We start from the raw sequence: 16,520 nt of genomic DNA, 5'->3' as shown, positions 1-16,520 counted from the left end.
AGTGGGCATCAACCAGTCCATTGTGGACAAGAATGAAAAGCAAGGCAAAAAAGGGAGAATCTGTCCCTTCTGCCTGACAGCTGGCAGGACCATCCATCACCTCCTGCCTTTGGCCTTACAGCACCAGGTCTCCTGGGTGTCCAGCTTGTAGACGGTAGATCCAGATAGAGGGACTTCTCAGCCTCCATAATACTGATTATACATCTCTTTCTGGGTAGCAATATATCTATATCTATATATTAATAAATTTTCTTTCTTTATTTTTTTGGCCATGCAGCATGTGGGATCTTAGTTCCCTGACCAGGGATCGAACCCACCCCCTGCATTGGAAGCGCAGAGTCTTAACCACTGGACTGCCAGGGAAGTCTCCACAATATATCTATATTTGTATCCTTATATATTCTGTTGGTTCTGCTTCTCTTGAGGACCCTCATCCAAGCTCTTAGGGTGGTCCACCGGCACCTCTTTGCTTTGAAACCCAACTCCTGAGGCTGGGCTGGTAGGGCCATGGTGCAAGGTCTGGCTGAGTCCAGGGAAGGAGCAGGGCTGGGTTCCGGGGAGGGGGCTTCCTCAGAAAAGTCCCATCCAAGCCCCTCTCCCCGTCCTCACCCACAATCAGCTGGGTGAGCAGTGCTATTTTCAGACCCTCCTCCCCCCACTTCCTTCCGTGCCCTGTCAGAAGCCCACTTCCTGACTGGGTCTCATCCTCTCCCCTCAGGGTGGGGCAAAGACAAACTTGCATATTGTGGCATTTCTCCACCGACTTCAGTGTCCCAGACCCCGATCTTGAGTCCTTTCCCCGAACCAAGACTGGCCACATAATGTACAGATCCCAGTGCAGAATGAAAATGAAGATGCCCTTGCTCAAATACTATGAGGAATTTCAAGACACAAGCCACAGGGCAGTAAATCATGGGTGCAGCCCTTCTGAGCGTGAGGTCCTGGGTGACTCCATGGGTCTCAGCCCAGAATGCTGGCACTGCCCCCAACCACCTGCAGCCCTCCCTCCACCTCCTGGTTTCATAAAGTTTTATTTATTTTATTGTGTTAAAATACACATACTATAAATTTTCCATCTTAACCATTTTTAAGCACACAGCTCAGTGGCATTAAGCACATTCACATTGTCGGGCAACCGTCCCCACCATCATCTCCAGAACTTTCTCATCTTCCCAAACTGAAACTGTGTCCCCAAGAAACACTGACTCCCCGGGCCCTCCCCCAGCCCCTGGCCCCCACCATCTACTTCCTGTCTCTGTGGATGTGACTTCTCTTGGGACCTCACATGACTGGAATCAGACAGTATCTGTCCTTCTGTGTCTGGTTTCTCTCACTGAGCATCATGTCCTCAAGGTTCATTCGTATGGTAGCAGGTGTCAGAATCTCCTTCCTTTATAAGGCTGAATAACATTCAACTGAGTGGATGGACCACGTTTTGTTCATCCATCGATCCACGCATGCTGCTTCTACCTTTGGCTGCTGAGAACCATGCTGCTGTGAACATTCCTGTACAGGTATCTGTTTGAGTACCTGTTTTCAGTTCTTTTGGGTCTGTACCCAGAAGCACAAACATTAATTTTAAAAAATTAATCAGTTAATTAACTTTTGGCTACGTTGGATCTTCATTGTTGCACGCGGGTTTTATCCTTTCTTTTTTTTTTTTTTTTTTTTTTTGCGGTACGCGGGCCTCTCACTGCTGTGGCCTCTCCCGTTGCGGAGCACAGGCTCCGGACGCGCAGGCTCAGCGGCCATGGCTCACGGGTGCAGCCGCTCTGCAGCATGTGGGATCCTCCCCGACCGGGGCACGAACCCACGTCCCCTAGCATCGGCAGGCAGACTCTCAACCACTGCGCCACCAGGGAAGCCTCGCGGGCTTTCTTCAGTCGCGGCGAATGGGTGAAACCCTTCATTACAGTGCGCGGGCTTCTCACTGCGGTGGCTTCTCTTGTTGCAGAGCACAGGCTCTACGCGCGCGGGCTTCAGTAGTTGCGGCACGCGGACTTCAGTAGTTGCGGCACGCGGGCTTCAGTAGTTGTGGCTCGTGGGCTCTAGAGCGCAGGCTCAGTAGCTGTGACGCACCGGCTTAGTTGCTCCATGGCATGTGGCATCTTCCCAGAACAGGGCTCGAACCCGTGTTGCCTGCATTGGCAGGTGGATTCTTAGTCACTGAGCCACCAGGGAAGTCCCACAAACATTAATTTTTAATAGCCAGCCTTCCCTTAGGCATCTAGTTTTATCTCAGCTTCTGGCTGATCCTAACAGTGAAAACACTCCCTTTGCCTGGCAAAACCAACGAAAACTCAGAAGACACATCAAAGAGTGAAGAAGAGAAAAAAAACAAAATCTCCTGTAACCTCATGCCCCAGCGTCCCCCTCGTTTCCACTGTGGCGTGTGTTTGGGGGCGGGGGTGTCGGCTACAGTTGCGCTGGTTGCGCTGTTTGCTGGATGTGGTGCGTGAATCTTCTCATTAGAATCCTCTGCTTCCAGGAATCTTCCCCTCAAGTCCCGCCCACAAGTGGTAAATGCCCCAAGTGCTGTTTTTGTCCCGCCCACAGCGGAAACAACCTAAGTGTCCAGCAAGAGCGGACTGTGTACACAAACAGTGGGCCAGCCCTAGGGGTTGCATGAGAGGATCGCAAGAGCAGTGTTGCTGAAAGCTACTATATGTGTCAAAAAATAATAATAATAATGGGGATTGTGTCTTTACACCTGCTCGCAGGTGAACACAGATGCCTGGGTTTCTCAGCACTGAATGGGTTGCAACTGAGAATATTGGCCGCCTTAAGATGGGGTCATCTGTTTCCTGTGCAACAGGATTGGGGGAGAGAGGTTTTCTGCACAGCCTTTTAAACCCTTTGAATTTTGAACCATGTAAATATATTTCCCATAAAAACATAAATCAAAGTAAAACTTTTTTTTAAAATTTATTTATTTTTGGCTGTGTTGGGTCTTCGTTGCTGCGCGCGGGCTTTCTCTACTTGTGGCGAGCGCGGGCTACTCTTCGTTATGGTGCGCGGGCTTCTCATTCCGGTGGCTTCTCTTGTTGCAGAGCATGGGCTCTAGGCGCGCGGTCTTCAGTAGTTGCAGCACGTGGGCTCAGTAGTTATGACTCGTGGGCTCTAGAGCACAGGCTCAGGAGTTGTGGCGCTCGGGCTTAGTTGCTCTGCGGCATGTGGGATCTTCCCAGACCAGGGCTCAAACCCGTGTCCCCTGCATTGGCAGGCGGATTCTTAACCACTGCACCACTAGGGAAGTCCCCGCAAACTGTTTTTTTTTTAAAAAAGACCGACAGCCTAGTATGGGTCCGCATACCTCAGGGCTGCAGTTTTTTTCATCAAAGGTTGACCATAATCTTTTTACTTAATTTCCTCTCTTCACTTTGAGGGTGTTTTTTCTGTTTTCTTTTATATTTTCTTTTATTTTTTTATTGGAGTATAGTTGCTTTACAATGTTGTGTTAGTTTCTGCTGCACAGAAAAGTGAATCAGTCATACATGTACATACATCCCCTCTTCTTTAGATTTCCTTCCCATTTACGTCACCACAGAGCACTGAGTAGAGTTCCCTGTGCCAGCAGTCCCCAAACTTTTTGGCACCAGAGACCGGTTTCACCGAATAAATTTTTTCCACGGACCGGGGGCAGGGGGCGGGGGCTGGGGGGTGAGGGGGTGGGGGTGATGATTCAGGCAGTAATGCGAGCGATGGGGAGAGGCAGATGAAGCTTCCCTCGCTTGCCCACCGCTAACTTCGTGCTGTGCAGCTGGTTCCTAACAGGCCAGGGATGGGTACCTGTCCGCGGCCTGGGGGTTGGGGACCCCTGCCCTGTGCTATAAAGTAGGTTCTCATTAGTTACCTATTTTATACATTGTAGTGTATATATGTCAATCCCAACCTCCCAGTTCGTCCCACCCCCACTTCCCTTCTTGGTAACCATAAGTTTGTTCTCTACATTTGTGACTCTATTTCTGCTTTGCCAATAAGTTCATCTGTACCATTTTTCTAGATTCCACATATAAGCGATATTATACGACATTTGTTTTTCTCTTTCTGACTTACTTCGCTCTCTGTGACAATCTCTAGGTCCATCCATGTCTCAGCAAATGGCATTATTTTGTTCTTTTTATGGCCGAGTAATATTCCATTGTATATAGGTACCACAGCTTCTTTATGCATTCCTCTATCGATGGACACTTTTCACTATTGTAAATAATGCAGGGATGGACATCTATGGATAGAACTTGCTATCTTCATCAGATTATTTACTTTGATTCCTACAAGGAGAATTCCTTCTTTCCTCCCTCCCTCCTTTAAACATTCATTGAGCACTGACTGAATGCTAAGCTCCAAGCTAGGCACCAGAGACGCAACAGGAAACCAAAAGGATACCAACGCAGATGCCTTTCCTCTTGGAGCTCAGGGGCTAGACCGGTGCTTCCAGAACTTTCTGGGTGATGGACTTGTTCTCCATCTGTGCCATCCAAAATGGGAGCCCCCAGCGCCAGGTGGCTCTTGAACACTTGAAAATGAGCCCATAGCGACTGGAGAAGTGAAATTTAATTTACTTCTAATCAAGTCATTTCAATTTATTACTTTTTTTTTTTTTGCAGTATGTGGGCCTCTCACTGCTGTGGCCTCTCCCGTTGCAGAGCACAGGCTCCAGATGCGCAGGCTCAGCGGCCATGGCTCACGGGCCCAGCCACTCTGCGGCATGTGGGATCTTCCCGGACTGGGGTACGAACCCGTGTCCCCCTCATCGGCAGGCGGACTCTCAACTACTGTGCTACCGGGGAAACCCAAGTCATTTCAATTTAAATAGTGGCTTGGGGCTGACGGCCTCCATATTGGATAGTGCGGGGCTGAAACTTATGGCTCCAGGTGGGATTGATCTCGGAGAGAGACAGCAGTGAGCGGGGGCTTGAAGTGTGATCTTAGTTCCCCACCCAGGAATTGGACCTGGGTAGCCTGGATGAAAACCAAGAATCCTAGCCGCTAGTCCACTAAGGACTAGAGGCTAGAAGCAAGGTTCCCCTGGCTCTCGCCCCCATTGAAAAATGCATTTCTCAAGGAGGCAAAAACTGTAAGAAACAGGTACAAAGTCTGTTATTAGAGACACAGCACAACAAGCGAGAGAGCACACAGAAAAACAATTTGTTTAGTTAAGACAGAAGCAAGGCAGAGATGCACCCCTGGACAGAAAGATATGGGCGTCCCCACTAAAGAGGAGGAGCGCAGCAAAGGGGCGGTTAAGTCATTCATATAGGGCAGTTCTTCCGGTCTTTGTTTACCTTTGGCCAATTATCTGGCTTATTTTTCCACACCTGAACCTTTGGCCAATTATCTGGCTTATTTTCCACACCTGAACTAGGACCTTCCCCAGCACGCGTGCGCAACTTTTTTCCAAGATGGATTCCAGTCCAGAGGCCTATGGGCGTCCTTGGCATCACCTATTATGGGGTGACGCCCCCTCCTTTTTGTCCCCGAAGGAAGGTTTCTGCGCATGTGCGGTGTCTCCCTTTCCCCAAGGATGGGAAATATGTGACCTCTTGATCTTTTCCTCAAACAGGATTGCTTTTAAGACCATTGATTCCCGTGGTCACGTTATTTTGCCAATGGGTTGAGTGTCTCGGGAGAGAAGGAAAAGCACAGCATCCCGCCAGCCTGAGGTCTGTGCCAGTGGCACCGAAAATCTCATGGAGCCTCCCTCCACCCTCCCGAAAGCCTTCCTCTGGGCTGGGAACTACCCTTCTCCTGTGCATCCATTGATTCATCAGACAGCATGGGAGACAGCTGGGGACCTGGTGGGTAAGAGCCTGGGTGTCTGCCCCGGGGAGCTCATGGAATGGGGGGAAGACAGATGATAAGCAAACAACTCAATAAAATGATGTCAAGTTCTATGATGGAAATGAATAGGGTGTGGTAGGGATTTTGACTGGGGGTGGTCAGGGAGGGCTTTCTGAGGAGGTTATATTTGAGCAGGTGCTTGAAGAGGAGGAGAAGCTGGCCATGTGTCTATCTGGGGGCACTCCAGGCAGTAGGCACCACTTGTGCACAGGCCCTGAGGTAGGAACAAACTTGGCAAGGATGGTTTGGATGGGGCAGAGAGAGCAGGGGCAAAAGAGGTGGGGAAGGGACTTCTCTGGTGGCCCAGTGGTTAAGACTCCACATTTCCAATGCAGGAGGCATGGGTTCGATTCCTGGTTGGGGAACTAGGAACCCACACACCTCGTGGTGCAACCAAAAAAAAAAAAAAGAGATGGGGAAAATGGGCCAGCAGCTGCATGGCAACACCAAGCAGGGGCTTTGGGGAGGGGAGGAGAGAGGGGTGACTGACCTTCTGAGACCTTGGGGTATTCACAGCAGTGCCTTCATCCTTTCAGAGTGTCCTCTGGTTGATGGGGGATCTCCGTGGGAGCGGGTCAGGCCACATTTGGGTGGGGACTAAGCCTATCCCCACATCCTGGCCACCCTCTTCACAAGTGTTCCCCTTGGGGCATTTCAGTCCTGGTTGAGCTGGGCTTTCTGGAGGCGCCACTGCTCTGGCCCTTTCTAGCCCAGGCCTGGAGGGGAAGATGGGCAGGGGAAGGAAGCTGCGGACAGGCCTCTTCCTGTTCTGGCACAAGGAAACTGGAAGGAGCCTGGCCCAGGTGTGACCTTTGGACCTCAGGAGAACAGCTGATGCCAGGAGCCCTGAGGGGGGCAGCCGAGGCAGGAGGACTCCGGGGCACCCCTCAACAGCCCCCTGGCACATGGTGTGGAAGGTGGCAGCTGATCCCGGGGCCAGGGGCCAGAGGAAACCGGCTGGAAACTACCTCTGGACAGTGTCCACTCCTGAGCCTAAGCCTCTCCGGGAATGGGGCCCTGGGGGAGGGCTGGCCAGGGAGGCTTATCTCTGCAAATGAAGCTGAAGGTTAGGCGTCCCGGGGAGGAGAGGGGCCTGGGGTTGCCTGCAGCTGGTGGGGCGGATTTTGAGCTGGAATAGGCTTGCCGGCCCAGGGAAAGGAACACGCAAAGGGCGGAGGCCTGGAATGACGAAGCTGTCCCACTAACTCATCTCCCTGACTCAGGCTGGGCCCTGTTGGCCTCTGCAGCCTTCCTGCCCCTGTCCCTGTCACTCCTCAGGAAGGCCTGCCCTGACTACCCTCGAAGGGATTCCCTGGTCACCTTCAGCCACACCGCCACTTTGCTCTCAACTGACATCCTTTTTCATCTCCCCTACCTTCAGCTCGGTAACCATCCGCCTCCCTGCCCGCGGGGTGAGCTGAGTGGGAGGGGCTCGAGATCCATAATATTTTACTATATTATTTATTTATTTGGCTGCCCCGCGCGGCATGCGGGATCTTAGTTCCCTGACCAGGCATGGAACCCGTGCCTGCTGCAGTGGAAGTGCAGAGTCTTACCCACTGGACCTACTGGACCGCCAGGGAAGTCCCCGATCCATAATATTTTAATTGCACTAGTAAAAAAGCCAAAACCAAGGCAAAAGAACCCATGATGAACAAAATAAAGGCAGGATCACTTGCCTTACCCCAGTCAGGGGCCTGGTTCCAACAAAACTTTGTGGGTTTTTTAGTAGTGCATTAAAATATATTTTTTTACGTTGACTACTGAGTTTTTTGGCACGCTGTAAGCTTATTTTCTAGGAGAGTGCCTCACTTGCCTCACCCGAGTCCTGGCGCTGGAATGAGTGAAGGATCGAATGAATGGTTGTGAGTCTCCACTGCCTGAAACCTAAGGGGAACCCAAAGCCCGGGCCCGCCCACCCACTCTTGCCCCGCCCACCACGACGTGGTCCCGCCCCTCCAGGGAGCCAGCTCCACCCCCAAACCCTGCCCAGCGCCCAGCGCCCGGCGCCTGGCCCCCGGCCCCTCCGGCCCTCGCGCACACCTGCGCGTCACTTCCGGGGCGGCGGTGGGAGTGAGGTTCACTTCCGCCAGCGGGGGAGCGGCGGCGGTGGCGGCGCAGGAGACCGGGCCGGGGCCCCGGGGGATCGACGGACGCACGGGCGGGCGGCCGGGAGCCATGGAGCGCGGCCCCGGGGCCGGGGGGCGCGGGCCGCGGCGGTGAGTGTCCTGTAGGGGCTGGCGTGGCTGCGCGGAGCGGTCTCAGTGCTTTTCGCGGCCGTTTGGAGAGCCGGGCCGGGCCGCGAGGCCGGGGCAGTCCGGCCGGACGCCCCCGAGACCCCGCACTCCCGGGGCGGCCGAGGTCGCAGCCGGAGGACCCCAGGATCAGGGCCAGGGACGGCGTCTCAGACTCCGGCAGAGCCCCGTCCGCCGTCCATTCAGCCCTCCGACTTGGGGTGTGTTCCCACCTTTCCGGGTACGCGGCCCCGCCTTCGGGGAATGCGCTGTCCGAGCCAAATACTCTATCCCCGGCCCCGAACCAGTGCCCCAGCCTGACACCCGGACCCGCCGAAGCAGCCGGAGCCCTGCTTCCTAAACGTCTCCAAGACACCTCTGCCCTTTCTCGGGCGTCCTCTGGCGCGCTGGGACACCTGGACAGGCTTCCCAGCCTTTGCTCCAGTCCCATCTCCAGGCTACAGCTAGGGCATATCCACAGCTTCTAACCCACGGGCTCCATTCCCAGCCCGGGACTCCTCCAGGGCTCCTCCTTTTCCCCCAGGATGAAGTCCAAACTGCAGCAGGGCTTACGGGCGCGGCCCGACCCAGCTGTGGCTCTCTCCAGGATCCCTCTGCTCTCCTCTTCCTCCCAGTGTCCCTCTAGCCTGGGACCCGCAGTTCCTGGAACCCGCTGTCACTTCTGGGTTTTGCCTGTTTTCTCCCCTCCCGGCACCCGGCACTTTGCCTGTGCCTTTCAGGCTGACTGGCTGAATGAGGTGCGGTCATAGTCGTCCGTATTTAGGTCGTCCTGGAGTATTGTAATTGCCTGGTTCCATGTTGGTCCTCATGACACTGCCAGCCTGCACCGGCCCGGCAGCGGGGTGTCCGATTATGTGCTTGTGGGTGAAATCGCTGGGCTCTTGGTGCCAGGGGTGCCTGCCCAGTGAGTGAGGTATCTGGATGTGCTCTGTCCAGTCCGAGGCCAGGCTCTCAGGTCACATTCAGTGACATCCATAAAAGACAGCGGGAGGTCCCAGGTCTGCGTGGCTTGAGAAGAGACCTTCCCCCCTCTCTGTCAGATGTCAGACCTGGCGGACTGTAGCGTCCCCCCTTCCCTTTTGCCCCTGGTACTTTGTCCATTCGTTCAGTCAGTGTTTACTGAGCAAGAACAGGTAGTAGTCTTGCCCTCATGGAGTTTCTCTTTGGTTTGAGGGGTATGGTTGAACATGCAACTACAAGCTGCAGAGACAGATCTGAGCCATGAGAGTGTGTATGGGGGGCTGACCCTGTTTGGAAGGGTGCTGGAAGGGAGATGTGAAGGGTGGGTGGGACAGGGGTCACGGGCTCTCTGGTGAGATTAGGGGAACTACTGGGGCTTCGGCTCTGAGTCAGGAGAAGGCAGTGGGGCTCATCAGGGGAGAGTGAGGTACAAGATGCGTGAGGCTGGAGAGGTCGGCCCCACGCCTGGTGCCAACCTGGCAGATTGTGGTGAAGGCTTTGATCTCTATCCTGAAAATAGTGGGGCTACTGGGGCACCCCAAAAGGGAGGTAGCATGATCAGATTTGTGTTGTGAAAAGATCTTTTGGCAACTGGGGTGAGAATGGCCCAGAGTGGGTGATGGTGGCCCAGCCGGGGGTGGGGGTGGGGACCGGCGAGGAAGGAGACTGTGCATGCCCCAGGCAGAGTCAGCAGGCCCTGTGACGGGCGGATCTGAGGGTGCAGGGAGGTGTGTCAAGGATGGCATCCCGGTTTCTGGCTTGGTCAGTGGGACCTTGTCCACCTTAGTATGCCTGTTCATCCTCGGGTCACCAGAGGCCTCCTACCTGCCCACCGGCTCTCAGCCAGACCTTCCTCTCAAAACAAGCCTTCCCTGTGCCACCCAAACTCCAGACCCGCCAAGTCACCAAAAGCACCAGGGCAGTGTCCGCTGTTGGGGCCTGGGCCTCTTTGAGAATGTGTTGGAGCAACATCGGTTTGGTTGACACTCTGGAGGGGGAGGGAGGGTGTCCTGGGCACTGTGGGGTGTTGAGCAGCACCCCTGGCCCCACCCACTCAGTGCCATTAGTAACCCCCTCGCCCCCAACTCATGACAGCCAAAGATGTCTCCAGACCTTGGCAAGTGTCCCCGGGGGGCAAACTTGCCTTCGTCTGAGAACAGTGTGATGGACTTGTAAAGCGAGCATCCCACCTGGGAGTCTGGGGGCTCCTGGAGGCGGTCCGTGTCCCCTCCTTGGCTTTAGCCACCCTCTCCCACACCCCTCCGTGTGCCCCCATCCGAGTGACTGCAGTGCGGCTCTCTGCAGCCCCCGGTCTCAGATCACAGCTCTGGAGGGAGCAGGTGTATTTCTGGGCCTCGGACTGCGCCGACCTGCTGTGCATCCGCGTGTCCCTGGCCCAGTGGTTTACAAATGCTGTGGCCCCGAAACAGAACAGGCTCAGGTGCTCTGCTGCTGACACTTGAGTTGTGAGCGTGTGTCCCTCCCTCACTCCAGGCTGTAGGGAAAATGTAGTAAGCGAGTACTCCGTATTTTCAAACCTCTGTATTTTCTTCCAGTCTCCCTGTTGGCAGCTCCATGTACGATTGTAGTTGCTTTAGCAATTTTGCTGTAGTCTGTTCAAGGCCACGTTTCACATGACATTCTGCATTTCTTCTCTGAGCCTGGCCCATTCCACCACTTTCTCCTCATCTTATTCACTGTCTCTGTGACCTGAGTGGTGTCTGATTGATAGATGAGGAAACTGAGGCCCAGGGATGCTAAGCAACTTGCCCAAGGCCACAGACACCTAAGCTGGCAGAGCTGGGGAAGGAACCCCAGGCTCCCATGACCCTGCCCTGCCTCCCCCCTGCAGCAGGCTGACCCCTGGGCCTGGCCCCAAGCACTGGAGAGAGCCATTGTCTCAGCCCAGTAGGCCTTCCCAGCCTCGAGATGTATCCTGCTTTTGTTTCCAGAGCCTTTGTTTGTTGTATTTCCTCTGCCTGGGCTCCTGTCTCCGGACTTCGCAGGCCCTGGGAGCTGGGAGCGTGCTCCTGGGTCCCTGTGGTCAGCAGTCGGTCCTTGCCTGGCTGAGCTGTGGCACCTGGGGGTGGCAGATGGGGATGGGCCCCAGGGCAGAGTCTGGGCCGGCCGTGTGGACAGAGGCATGGGGCGGGGGTGGGCTGGGGTGACATTTCCCAGGGCCTGGAGCAGGAGCTGTGCCCGGGAGAGCTGGGTGGGCCAGGGCTCTGATCGCCCCGCACAGCCTGCAGGCCGAGGCTGGGTTGATGAATGGGCTTAAATGGCAAGAGTTGGTGTCTGCCAGCGGAGGAAGGGTGGTGGCAGGCGGGGTCCTGGTCAGGTTTAGGTCCCACCAAGGTCACTTGGGAGCCCCGGGGGAACTCCACATCTTGCTGTCCCCCTGCAGGGTTTCCCTCTGTGCGACATGGACACACGAGGCTGCGAGGCTCCCAAGGGCTCAGCTTGGACCGCGATGGGGCTGGGCTGCAGCCTCCTAACGGGGCTCTCGTCTGGGGCGGTGGCCGGGGGTCGCCCTGCCCCCTGCCCGTGTCTCCGAGCACCCCCATCCCTCCCCTGCCGGGCAAGGCCCGCCCCGGGGCCCGGCGCCCGCCATGAACGGCCTGTCGGTGACTGAGCTCTGCTGCCTCTTCTGCTGCCCGCCCTGCCCCGGCCGCATCGCCGCCAAGCTCGCCTTCCTGCCTCCAGAGCCCACCTACTCGCTGGTGCCTGAGCCCGAGCCCGGGCCTGGTGGGGCCGGGGCCGCCCCCTCGGGGACCCTGCGGGCCTCGGCCAGCACCCCCAGGCGCTGGAAGCTCCACCTGATGGATCGCGCCGACTTCCAGTACAGCCAGCGTGAGCTGGACACCATCGAGGTCTTCCTGACCAAGAGCAGCCGGGGCAACCGCATCTCCTGCATGTATGTGCGCTGTGTGCCCGGCGCCAGGTGAGCCACATGGACTCGACCCCCCCGGGGTGGAGGGACCGGGTGAGGGGTGGGAGCCCAGGATGTGCTCCATCCTCAGGGCTCTCGTTTCGGCCACTGGTGGCCCTTGGAGGGCCAGAGACTGGCGAAAGCCCATCTGGAGGTGCGGGTGCCCCGGGGATTCTTCTCGCCAGAGGGGCAGCAGATGAGATCTGCCCATGGCCACCGAGGAACTGCCGGGGGTCCTTCCACTTGCAGCCCTCTGGGGGGCCCTCTCGGCACCCTGTCTTGTGGACAAGAACCCTGAGGCTCGGGGGTGGCTCTGAGTGGCTGCGTCACGTCACCTGCTCGATGTGGAGCCGTCTGCTTCCGGGTCTCGGTGTTCACCTGCCCAGGGCTGGTCTCCTGGGCCCTGGGTGCCTGGTGAGGCCCGGCACCCGCTTCGGGCCGGTGGCCCCTGAGGCCTGGCTGGCGGCTTGGGCCAGGTCTGACTGCCGGAGCCCTACAGTGGTGCAGAGGGGGACCTTCCAGCTGCTTCCGCCTCAGAGCAGGCTGGGTCCAAAGGGCAAGCTTTTACCTTTCAGCTGGGCTGGGCTAGGGCCGCAGTGGGGCTGGAGGAAGAAGGCTCTGCAAGGCTGTCAGCCGGGATCCAGCCTGGTCACCTGCCATCGGCATGACTGCCTGGCAAGGCCGCCATGGGGCACAGGGCAGAGGTGGCGGCCCGGGTCATTCCCTGGAGGAGCGGGAAGAGCTGCACCGCGGTGACCGGGGCTTGGCTCTCTTCGCCTGTGGTCGGAGGGCCGCGTCTCATCCTCCAGGATGGTTCCGAGCAGTAGGCAGACGTGCCTCCCATCCTCGGGCCGTCAGAGTCCCTCCAACAGGAACAGTTCCAAGGGAGAGGTGGCTGCTGCTCAGGGCGTCAATGTGATGGTCACTGCGGCTTCCTGGGCTCACGCTGGGGGTCCACCTGTGGCAAGAAGGTGACTGGTGGGCCCAGCGGCCCCCTTAGATGAGCGGAAGCCCGAGGCTCCACTGTGTGTCATGGCCTAAGTCACACCGGGCAGAGCCAGGCACTGTTCCCCTTGGCAGGGCTCCTGCCCCCTCCGCCCTTCGCCGTCTGACCTGTGCTTCCCCACTGCCCACCCCAAGGTACACGGTTCTCTTCTCGCACGGCAACGCGGTGGACCTGGGCCAGATGAGCAGCTTCTACATTGGGCTGGGCACGCGCCTCAACTGCAACATCTTCTCCTACGACTACTCGGGCTACGGCGTGAGCTCGGGCAAGCCCTCCGAGAAGAACCTCTACGCCGACATCGATGCCGCCTGGCAGGCCCTGCGCACCAGGTGAGCTCACGCGGCGGGGAGGGGCTGGTGGACGTGTCTCCTCACAGGTGGCTGGTCCTGGTGAGACCAGGTGGGAGGAAGCCCAGGTGGGTAGCCCCGCAGGAGAGGGAGCTGATCTGCGGCCACACTGGGCCACAGGAAGAAGCCCGACCCCTGTTCCCCCTGCAGGGTAACAGGCATGCTTGGTGTGCAGGGGGAGGGCGGTCCTCCAGCCTCCCTGGGGGGGGCCCCTCCTGGGAGCCACTGGCCTGGGACTGTCCCCATGGGAATGGAGGTTCCGCCTGGAGGGAGGGGGCAGGCAGAGGCCGAGGCCCCTCCTGAGCCCAAGAGGTGGCGTGTGAGGGCGGTGTGAAAGGACTCTGGGAGCCCCGAGGCTGAGGGAGCACTTGGGGTGCGGGGAGGGGCTGGGCCTCTGCATCAGGGTTCTGGTCGTGGAGCTTGGCCTCATCCTGAGGAGGGTCTCCTCTGGGCCTGGAAGGTTCTGTCGGGCAGCTTTGTACCCAGCACAGTCCTGGTGGCTGGAGGGAGGTCAGCTCCTGGAGGCTGGGTCCTCCGCAGGCATTGTGCCCAGCACACAGCTGCTTGCTTGACTCAGACAGGGCCCCCACTGTCTGGTCTACACCTCCGTCCCCAGACCCCACTGCCCCGGTCATCCAGGTCCTGGCAGCCCCCTTCCACCCCGTGCTCGCTCACTGAAGCACAATAGCTCAGTCTCTGTGCAGAGATGGCCCGGCGCCCTGTGCTGCTCTAGAGAGAGACCCACCCAACCCCACCCTCCCAAAGGTGGTGCCCTCTGCCTGCCCAGGGCTGCCCCATCTTGGCCCTGCCTGGCCGACTGGCACAACCAGCTCCTTCAGGGACCACAGCCAGCCTGCCATGGGGAGGCGGGGCCCTGGTTGCTGGAGTGATGCACCAGGCAGTCCCTGATGCAGGCCCTGGGAGCAGGGTCCGCTGGCACCACCCTGGCACTGGGACCCGTGCTGGGTGGCGTGGTGCAGGTGTGTGTCCACACTCGGCTGCCGCAGCCTGTCCCCACTGGCTGGGGGTTGCTGGCAGAATCATATCCCGCCGAAGGGTCAGGGGTCTGAGCTCTGTCATCCATCCATCTGTCCTGCTGCCAGGCTTGACCTCCAGAGACCTGGTCCCTCAGACCCAACGGCTGAGAATCAGCAGGAGGGTGGGAGGCTGGGGCCCAAGTGGTGGCCTGGGGCGGGGCAGGCACTGGAAAGAAGAGCTGTGTCATCCGGCACCTGTCATGTTTGTCCAGGTGGAGACAGCCAGGTGGCAGCTGGGGGTCCCTGCCTGGAGCTGGGTGATAGGACGAGGCTGGTGCTCAGCACAGCAGTACTCATGGTGAACCAGGGAGCAGGTCGGGGAGGAGCTTGCAGGGTGGTAGGCACAAGGCCAGATGGCATCCCCGAGGCCTGGGGGTTGGGACCGGAGGACAGGGACAGGGGCAGATGGCGCCTGGGTGCCCAGGTGGGTTGCCCAGGTGAGACTAAGACCTTCCCTGGCCACTCGGAGAAGGGGCACCCCCTTTGAGATCAGGATGTGGGTGTGGGGAGGAAGGCCGTGGAGGCCCCCTGCAGTGGGAGGGTGGTGAGTGGGTCCTTGTGGGGTCAGGAGAGGACTGTGCTGGGATGGCGCTGGGGGAGGCCCGTGTGGAGGGGGTGTGTGGGGGGGGTCAGGACCTGGCCACTGTGTAGGAAAGATGCCCAGGGAGGGAGGTGATGGCCACCCACCTCCTCCCCTCAGGAGCCGCTATGCCTGCTCACCCACGTTGTACTAAGCAGCTGAGGGGCTGCAAACTGGCTGAGATAAGAGAGGACGAGGCTGCCTCCATTCCCCGAGGCCAAGGGGGTGGGTGAGGGTGACGGATGCTGGGAGGAAGACACACCCCCTTGCCCTGCGACCTGGAAATGCTGTCGAATTCCGAACAGCGAGGACAGGAGGGCCCCAAGCAGGTTCTGCATGTGGCCCTGGTCGAGTGTGTGTAGGGGTGGGGGTGGCCTGGTGACCAGGAGGAGCAGGAGAGGCCCCAGGGATCTGCCCCCAGGAACCACACAGCGCAGGTACGGCCCGCACAGGTGTACTGCCCAGGTGTGACCAAGTAGATGCTGTCGAAACTGAGGGTAGAGCTGGGGGCTTGGGGCTGCGGGCAGCCAGCTCCCCTCACACCTGTGGGTCCTGCCTCCCCTGCTGAACGGACCGCCTCGGGGCTGGGAGGCAGGGGAGGGTGCCTGGGCGCCACCCTATTGCTTGGAGCCTAAGCGGAGAACAACTGGGGACTGCACTAGGAGGGCAGGCAGTGGGAGGGGTGTGCGTGTTGCGTCGCGGCTGATCTGCCCCCACCGCCGCCAGGTACGGCATCAGCCCAGACAGCATCGTCCTGTACGGGCAGAGCATCGGCACGGTGCCCACCGTGGACCTGGCCTCGCGCTACGAGTGCGCCGCGGTGGTGCTGCACTCCCCGCTCACCTCGGGCATGCGCGTCGCCTTCCCCGACACCAAGAAGACCTACTGCTTTGACGCGTTCCCCAAGTGAGCGCTGAGGGGGGCGGGGCCGCGGGCGGGGGCGGGGACCCAGGGGGCGGGGCCGCGGAGGGGGCGGGGCGTGGAGGCCTAATGTGCCCCGACCCGCAGCATCGAGAAGGTGTCCAAGATCACGTCGCCGGTGCTCATCATCCACGGCACGGAGGACGAGGTGATCGACTTCTCGCACGGGCTGGCGCTCTACGAGCGCTGTCCCAAGGCCGTGGAGCCTCTGTGGGTGGAGGGCGCCGGGCACAACGACATCGAGCTCTACAGCCAGTACCTGGAGCGCCTGCGCCGCTTCATCTCCCAGGAGCTGCCCAGCCAGCGCGCCTAGCCTAGCAGCAGGCCCGAGCCGCGCCGGGACCTCAGCAATAAGGCGGCGCCCGGCCCCGGCCCCGGCCCCGGGGGCTGCATGTGAACCCCCGGGCGCCCCACGTCCTCGAAGCAGCTGGCCGGTAGGGGTCGGGACCTGACCCGGCCCCTGGGCCGTGGACAATGTACAGGCGACGGAGCTATGCGCTCCTTTCCTTCTGGAAGAAAAACGAAGGAAAAACGTGAGAACAGAAATTAAAGATTTAAAATTTTAAGGTTCCTCTCCCTTTCTTGGCTCATGCGTGCTCTTCCTGGGGCTCAGCAAGCACGAAGAGGGGGCCGGGCTTTGTCCC

The 16,520-nt window shown here is 58.6% G+C and overlaps 1 protein-coding gene and 1 long non-coding RNA gene across 2 annotated transcripts; both read left to right on the top strand.

The window, feature by feature from the left end:
* Nucleotides 1-1,353: 1,353 nt before the first annotated feature.
* Nucleotides 1,354-5,886, top strand: LOC141278412 (uncharacterized). The gene is made up of 3 exons (XR_012331163.1): nt 1,354-1,514; nt 4,608-4,731; nt 5,564-5,886. It is a non-coding gene; the product is annotated as an uncharacterized lncRNA (long non-coding RNA).
* A 2,037-nt stretch (nt 5,887-7,923) lies between these two features.
* Nucleotides 7,924-16,442, top strand: ABHD17A (abhydrolase domain containing 17A, depalmitoylase). Its single transcript, XM_033854800.2, has 5 exons — nt 7,924-8,060; nt 11,461-11,997; nt 13,126-13,320; nt 15,682-15,861; nt 15,964-16,442. Exons 2-5 carry the CDS (start codon nt 11,666-11,668, stop codon nt 16,187-16,189), a joined length of 933 nt encoding a protein of 310 aa, XP_033710691.1. The 5' UTR covers nt 7,924-8,060; nt 11,461-11,665; the 3' UTR covers nt 16,190-16,442.
* Nucleotides 16,443-16,520: the final 78 nt, after the last annotated feature.

Source organism: Tursiops truncatus, chromosome 3, assembly GCF_011762595.2.
Source record: "Tursiops truncatus isolate mTurTru1 chromosome 3, mTurTru1.mat.Y, whole genome shotgun sequence".
Lineage (NCBI taxonomy): Eukaryota > Metazoa > Chordata > Mammalia > Artiodactyla > Delphinidae > Tursiops > Tursiops truncatus.
Note: the sequence above shows the minus strand (reverse complement) of the source record. Positions and strands in the feature narration are given on the sequence as shown.